Source organism: Cervus canadensis, chromosome 2 (assembly GCF_019320065.1).
Source record: "Cervus canadensis isolate Bull #8, Minnesota chromosome 2, ASM1932006v1, whole genome shotgun sequence".
Lineage (NCBI taxonomy): Eukaryota > Metazoa > Chordata > Mammalia > Artiodactyla > Cervidae > Cervus > Cervus canadensis.
Window position 1 is genome coordinate 34,462,592 of NC_057387.1, and position 8,222 is coordinate 34,470,813.

The 8,222-nt window shown below is 39.6% G+C and overlaps 1 protein-coding gene across 1 annotated transcript in view; it reads left to right on the plus strand.

Moving 5' to 3' along the window:
- Positions 1-5,973, plus strand: part of VAV3 (vav guanine nucleotide exchange factor 3) — a 412,369-nt gene extending 406,396 nt beyond the window's left edge. Inside the window, exons 26-27 of the mRNA XM_043460478.1 lie at positions 2,914-3,065; positions 3,736-5,973. Of these exons, the coding sequence (XP_043316413.1) occupies positions 2,914-3,065; positions 3,736-3,777 (194 nt within the window). The 3' untranslated portion in view covers positions 3,778-5,973. The remainder of the gene's footprint in view (positions 1-2,913; positions 3,066-3,735) is intronic.
- Positions 5,974-8,222: the final 2,249 nt, after the last annotated feature.

An 8,222-nucleotide genomic window follows, 5' to 3' on the forward strand; every position in this document is an offset into this window, starting at 1 on the left:
GAAGAAATATCATGGGTACCTTCCTCTGAGTTTTTGTGATAATTAAATGAATATAAAGCACTGAGTATGCCATCTGATACTTTCAAACCATTTGATAATTTTAGCCCTGATTATTAAAAGTAAAGTGAGAGGTTTTTGAGCATCTAAACGCATAGATTATTTTCTGTACATTCCTACAACTGGGGGATATATTTACTCTCTTTTCCAGATATTTTATTTTTGGAAATAAGCTACCATGCACTTGCTTGTTTGGAAAGTGAGAGTGGTTCATAACAAATTTTATGAGTGATTTTCTTGAACTTTCAATGGGTTCTGCATATTTCATTGATGCCACCCTATAGGCTCTTACTTCTTTATATCAGTTTTAATGTGAAGCATATTACATTAAGAAATTACATGATCCCCATCTTCACTGATGTGAGAAAGTAGGAATTGTGTACCACACCAAGAGAAGGCCATTCTTGGAAGGGGTTCAATGATGGCAGCTTGGAGGGGAATGCTGTGTTCACCTATAAAGGGATGGATCACTCTGAATTGTATTAATGTCGATCAAAATGTAAAAAATCTGGCCTGTTCTTCATCTAGAAATGATAATAGGAGACAAATGGGTGAAAATGAAGCTTGATATTTCAACTTTGATGTGACAATTTTCTTAAGATTATAGACAACGAAATAGCTGTGTCAAGATATGTTTTGCCAACACCTAAATGCTCTTTGCTTCTCTCTTTTTCTTTCCTTCTCTAAGCCCCTTCTTTGTTCTGTGGGTTTTCTTTTGTAACTCCACCAGACTACAGCTTTGTCCCCCCTTCTTCCACTCCTTTCTGGTCAGGTACTGCTTTACTGCTTTTATATGTCTTTTCAACTTGCTTTTGTTTGCAAGTATTTTGACTTCTGTGTATGGCTTCTCATATAGACACATCTCCTCACAAACAGCCCCTCCAGTCACATTCCCACCATGCACTTTCCTTTTCTCTGTCATCAAGTCATCATTTGTCTTGACATTCCAATCCTCTAGTTTTATGTGTGTGCTCATGTTATGTATTTCAGCAAGACATTTTTTCTTTCATCAGTTGGAAAGAGTTGAGAGGCGAAAGTATAAAGGGAGAATGAAGTGCTTTCTAAAACTAGTTTTCTTGAGGATCAGAAATTTTAGTCGGGAAAAGCCAGTGTTCATGTCTTTCCATTAAGAAAATAAACAGGACCAAAATCCCAACTTTATCTCCAAATATAAGAATAGAATTTAGTTCATATTGCTTTGAAGGATGACTATTCATCTGCTTGTACAGGGCATTCTGGCCTTAATTTCTGTCATTAGCCAGAGAATGTAAGGGCTATTTATGTGACATGTAAGGAGTACATGATGACCGAATAAAGTATGTTTTCTTACAGATTTTTAAAAATTAACCTGTAAGTCCCAATGGAATAATAAAATATAGTACTAGAAGGCCCTTACAAGTCATCTAGTATAGACCTTTCATTTTATAGGTGAGAAGAATGTGGCCCAGAGGGGTTCAGAGCACTGTACAAGGTCACACAGTTAAGTTGATGATGGGTTTTTCCATCACTGGGGTGTTTTTATGTGCACGGCTCTGAGTAGTGCCCCAGTAATGGGATGGTTTTCAGTAAGGAAGCTATTAAAGTGGTTTGTGTCCGAACAGTAAAATAAAATGACCTATTTTTGCTCCCTTTACAGTTCTGAAATCTACAGCATTGCCATTCGTTTATCTTATGATGGACACCTGGAGACTAAAAAATTTCTATCATTGCAAAGCTCTGGAAAATAGGCCAGAGATCCCAGTCTCCAAGAGGGCACACTTTTCCAGGGTGACAGACATAATTGTAGCTGCCTAGACACTGGGAACTGTTAAAAATATGATGTATGGCATTTCCCATGGGTTTTTTCCCTTTCTTATACTTCAGTTTCTCTACCGTTTAAGGTTTATAAAGTTTCACCATTCCCAGATGAGTGATTCTCAGAACCACTGAAAATATAATTGAAAATACTTTATAACCCCAAGGAGCAACAGGTAGAGATGTTCATATGAAATGTGTTCTGAAACACCAGAGACGAACAGATGTCCAGCTTGAACTGAGTTTTCCTTTCAGGACAGGCAGGTGAGGGCAAAGAAGAGGTTAGCTTCTCTCCTACCATTAAAAAAAAAAAAAAATCTAAGGATAGGAGGCGAACACCCTGAATCTTATTTTTGGTTATGTATTTCAGTAAAGATTTTCTATACCATCTGAGCCACCAGGGAAGTTTGATAAGATTTGTATGAAACAAAGAAGATACATGGATGGCGTTTATTATTTTTTTCCATGAAACATGATTTAAGCTTCTTCATGAATGAAATTATATATAAAAGAGTAACTGTCTCTAAAATAGCTTTAACTAAAAAAAGGCTGTCTGGAGGGAGGAGATGCCATTTAACTAGAAGTGATGACATGGATTTAGTAGGAGCCTTTCAGAGCAAAAAAAAAAAAGATTGTTTTGAGTCTTAGCTGACAAGATTACAAGATAAAACTGTGAAGCTTTTACCATAGAGGTTCTAGTTAAAAATGGATTACTATGCCATCAATAGGGAATTTATGCTAGTTATTTGAGATTCTGTCACCTTAGATAGTAACTTAGATATTAACCTTTTTTCCCGCCAAACTACAAAAACTAGTCCCTGTTTGGAAGTTCCTATGAAGAACATGAAAACCGAATAATGGGTCTTTAAACTTTGTGAACCTGACTAGCGCTGATTGAATTGAAACAGCAGTTCTGCTGCTTTCAAGCCCCTCTGCCATCATCACTAGTCTGTAATGAAATCACGGCTGTGCATCTTGATAGCATCTATAACATCCATCTGATTAGCTTCTTATAGTTGGTACAGTGCAAATCCATTCTGACGCCCCATCATTTCTTTACAGTGTTAAGTCCAAAGGTGCTGGGCATCGCCATTGCTCGGTATGACTTCTGTGCCAGAGATATGCGAGAACTGTCCCTGCTGAAAGGAGATGTGGTGAAGATTTACACGAAGATGAGTGCGAACGGCTGGTGGAGAGGAGAAGTAAATGGCAGGGTGAGCGTCCCTCTCAATGTGTTCATCATGTACATGAAGGGGGCTGGGCAGCCACTGGTACCCATGGGCTGGGGGGGAACCCCTACACTACCTTACAGTTGTCGCCCCCACAGAGGCCTGGCTCCACATGGGTGGTGTTCCTTACTGAAAACAGGGACTCCAGAAAAATGCACTGTGTGACTAGGATACTGACATAAATAAAGTTTACTTAGGCAAATTTGATGGCTTCCTATTGGGAAAAGGGTTTAGGAGCATGTCAGTTCTTTTGAGTCTGTAAGCCTCTTTTTAAGTCTAGAGCATCAGCTTTATGTGGAGCACAAGAGATCTGTGAGGGCCACTGGTCTAAATTAGAAAGAGCAGGCATAGGACCTTTGTCTTTATATCTTGTTCTATAGCAGAAAGAGAGAGCATTAAGTAGTAGAACCTCTTAATTTACATATTTGTGTCCTGGCAGATTAGAACACTGTTGAAGTGTATTTTATTCCACCCTTTCTACCACTCGCTCTATTGGGCTTTTAGGAGCAGTTTAAACCAATCCTCTTCATCTGCAGTGGGCATTAAACCCCAGCTTAATTCTGGGTGTTATGAAAATGAAATGTTCTGTTTGTAGAGCCTTTTGAAGAGCTGGATAGAGAGTCACATTGCTGTGTTGGTTGCTTTTCCTTTTTAGGTGGGCTGGTTTCCATCCACGTATGTGGAAGAGGATGAATAAATTCCAGTCCAGCGTTGCACTGCACCAGGAATTTCAGAGAAGGGATTAACAGCAGCCTGTACAGCATTATGAATTCACTAAAGTGTTTAAAAAGCTGCCTTTCTGGCTATTCAACATCTTCCCTCTCTTTCCCCTCCTAAGTCTTAATGCTGGGATTTCTAAAGATGCTGGTACTGACAGATTAATGGCTCGCCTAGAGCTATGCAAGAAACAGCCTGCCCGTCTGTCATCGTCAGGGACCAGGGCAAAGCCAAAAGCTTTTCTTCCCCCAGAAAGCCCTGAAAGCACATTGGTCCATGTTTCTTTTTATTTTGTCCAGTGAGACGCCATGAATGCCAGCCATTAGTAAATGTTTAATGTGTATTTACTTTCTTCTCATGTGCCATTCTCCAGAATTTTTGATGGTACAAAGAAGCAGAAGTTTAATTTTGCTTTCTCCAGCAGGAAGAAAAATGGGAGTTCTGCCACTGGGGCAGCTTATTGAAAAGGTCCAGCATTACTTGTCTTAAATTGCCCGGCAAGGTGACTCATTGCCTGGCAAACACTTTTACCTCCCCACTACCACCAATGTTCCTCATGTGAAAGTTTAAGAGGCAAATGCTCAGCTTTGCTTAGTAAGTGACATATGTGGGAGGGAGGAGTTAATTATTCATTTTAAGTCTGAATTATATTTGCAAACTTTTTCATAAGAAGACATACCCAAAAAAGTGGATAAAAGAGTATCTTCACGTTAAATCTTCACAACCTTCATGATTTCATAGGGTTATTTTAGAAAATGTAGTACTTCACTTTATGAGATAATCTTGGCTGTGTATGTTTTTTTAGGTAGTTACAAGTAACCTGAGTTAAGGTGCCATTGTTTACATAAACAGACCAATGACTATGATTTATAGTAAGTCATTTCAGAGAAGCAACATTATTAACATATGCCTTTTCCTCCTCGCTGACTCCCCTGCCCAAATGAAAAAGACCTGGGACATACATGCTGATTCCCACATTCTCCTGGAGTATTTACAGTAGCACAAACAACCTCATTGAGGATTTGAGAAGGAAAGCACATTAAGGTCCTTTATGCATTTCAGGGACATGAAGGAGGGTCACTAGACTTTTCTGATCTTATCCACTGTGGGCTCCCAGCACTCACTGTGGCTCTTCCCGTCTGAGTCCATTTCCGGGTGTGTATTAACTGGTGGGAAGATAAGTCTGCAGTGCATTTATTTGACCAAGTCTTCACTGTTTATATGAGGAGTCTAAGTACATTTTTCCTGGGATGTACAGAGTGCCCAGTCAAGAGAATCAAGTTAAGACACTAACTTGGCCCTTTCCTGATGAAATATTTTCTCCATAGCAGAAATCATGTTCTGACAAGACTCAGTGTCTCTACAGAAAACATTAGAAGCATTAACTTCATAGAGCCAGATTAGGAACATTTAGTTCTGAAATCTTGGATCATCTTTAAAATGAGGTGGGTGTGATTGGCCTTCTCCCCAACCCACTGAGGGCCAGAACTTGATGTTCGGTGAATACTTCTTCCTTTAGAGACCCTCGTGGGCTAGGACTTCTCAAATAGGATAGATTCAGGACCTTTACCTCAGAATTATGTAAACTGTGATTGTGTTTTAGAAAAGTTACTTGCTAAAACCAGTTAAGTTTTTGTATATGTGTAAATGATCATGAAATTGAGTTTTATAAGATGTTCTGTATAGTGAAGTTACATACTCAAGGTGTCTCTTGGAGTGGATTCTTTCCCGTAAAGTCTTACCTGCAACATTGTGTCTGGGTAATGTTTTGTCTGTTACTGTCTGCCAGATGTTACTGAGAGAGCAGCTTCATACAAACTGAAACACTCCTATGTAAAGTACTGTAGCTTGTGCTGTTTCTTTTGTTGTTATTTTAGCCAATAGACTCCCTCTCTTGCTGCATTTCATGGACCTGGGGGTTCCCAGCAGAGGATATTAGCGTCCCTTTTCATGACCTTACCATTTACATCTTTGTCTATGTTTAATACTTCATCTTGGAAACTTTAAATGCTGCGGATTTGTGTAGATTTCTAATACCAAAGACAGAAGTAAATGTTTTCCATATACTTTGTCTTGCCTGTATGCAGCCCTGTGTAATATGGTGAATTAGAGTGGTATTTCACTTTGTAATATTTTGTAAATATGTCAATATAATAAATAGTTACTACTTGCATTACATCAATTGAGAGCTGAAGTCTTTCCATCGAACAGTTCCATACATAATTCAACATGTGCAGATCTCACCATAAACACAAGACCAGAAGCCCTAACTGTGATCTGCAATAGTTGCAGATAATATATCATTGACACGCTTACCATGTGCCACAGTTCTAAATGCCTTATGTGCTCTAATTTACAATAACCCCAGGAGGTATAACCCCGTAGTGTCTCCACTTTTCAGATGAAGGAACAGGCATTTTGAGAGGCTGTAGCTTGACCCACCTTACAGAGCTGGCAAGTGTCAGAGATGTAGTTCCAACTTGGGTGGTCTGACTCCAGACACTGTACCACCACACTTAATAGGGGCAAAAGGGTTTCCTTGGTGACTCAGCGGCAAAGAATCTGCCTGCCAACGCAGGAGACACAGGTTCGATCCCTGAGTCAGGAAGATTCCCTTGAGATGGAAATGGGAACCCACTCCAATATTCTTGCCTGGGAGATCCCATTAGACAGAGAAGCCTGGTGGGCCACAGTCCACAGTTTCGCAAAGGGTCAGACGTGACTTAGAAACTAAATAAAAACAACAGGGGCAAAAGGGAGATTAGGGATGTAAGACTGCATAGTCGAGCAGCTGTGATACAAAAGAGTGGTTTAAATGATTGAAGAGGAACACAATTCAGAAACATTCTCCTATTCCTGCCTCCTAAAAGAGAGCCTCAAATAGATACTGCCAGAGAGATAGGTGTCAGAGATTGACCTTTTTCTACTTTGATTCAACCTTTCCATAGAAAATGATGAAGTGCTAAGCCAGACAGACTTGGAGGCAAGTTTCCTTTGGCAGAGCAGGCCTGAGGGTTGTCCCCAGCGGTGGAGGCAGGCTGGCTCAGAACAGCAGGGAAGCCCATTCCTTCTAAGGAGCGGGGAAGGTTAGTTCCAAGGTAATAGCGTCTGATGTCACCAGCACACTGTGCTCAGAAATACATAATCTCCCCTATTTCATTATAGTATGGTGGGTTACCCCAGTCCTGACTCCCACTACTTGAAGGGCTGATTCCTTTGGATTTCTCTTCAACATGTTATCATTGATGGGACTTTAGACCTTGTATCTTATCATGACCACTCTTACCTCTACCAATCATGATAAGAACTCCCTCTTTATTTATTAGTTAACATGGGAATAACCCTTATAACTCATTAAAATATTGTCTTCCATCAAGTAATTGAAGTAAAATATATCGATAATTAGTCTTTAAGTGCCTTGCTTTGTTCTATTTGACAACTGTACAGAAGAGTGAAGAAAGCATCTCTGGGTTCCCATCCCATCCCCACCACACAGGGGCTCAGCCACTCAATATAATAACAGCAGATACTTGATAGGATGATTGTGGGACTCAACTGAGACTGTACATATAAAGTGTACTTGTGTCTGGCTTACACTGAACCATTTTTATCACTGACATTATGGTGGTCACTGTCAGATGAATTTGCTGTCAAGTTTGGGTAGTTGCTATATGAATCTTTGAATTCCTTCAGTGTAAGTCAGGCTCACTTATTGGATTAAGGGGCAAAACTACAGATTCTCAATCAGTCTTTCTAGGAATGATGTTAAATCATTTGGTATCATAGAAAGTAGAACTTTTAGCAGTTGCACCTGGGTTCAAACCCCAGCACCACCAATGGCTTTCTGGGCACCAATTTCATTTTCTGTAATAAAGGGATAATTATAAGTGAGAGAGCTGAAGGATAAACCATAACATATGAAGAAAAAGATGCCAGTAAAGAGCCTGGCACATGGTAGGTACTCAAGAAATGTTGATCCCCTTCCCCTGCTGAATTGTAAGATGCTTAGGGACCAGATTATGAACTGGAAGCTTTAATTTTAAATACTAAAGCTCATGTTTTCTTACACATGATTACATTTTGAGCATTCAAATTACAGATGGAATAAAAAGGTGTGTGTTCAGGAAGATTAATATTCAAACCCACAAACAACCTCAGAAGTTGCATTTAACAGCTCTACATTATTTTGACTAGGAAAATAGGATTATCACCCACCTCACAATCATTTAGACTTAGTCTATTAGTCACTTCATTTTTCACTGAAACTAGTTTTCTGGGATTGGTTGAGCTCTGATTAGAAATGTTATGCTCCGGAGTCTGGCAGACTTTGGAAGGTATCTTATTGTAAGTAATGAACAAGTCCCTAAAAAGAGGTCAGAAGAAATCCTTTCTCAAGTTAGGTGCCATCAGCTAGACAGGATTCAG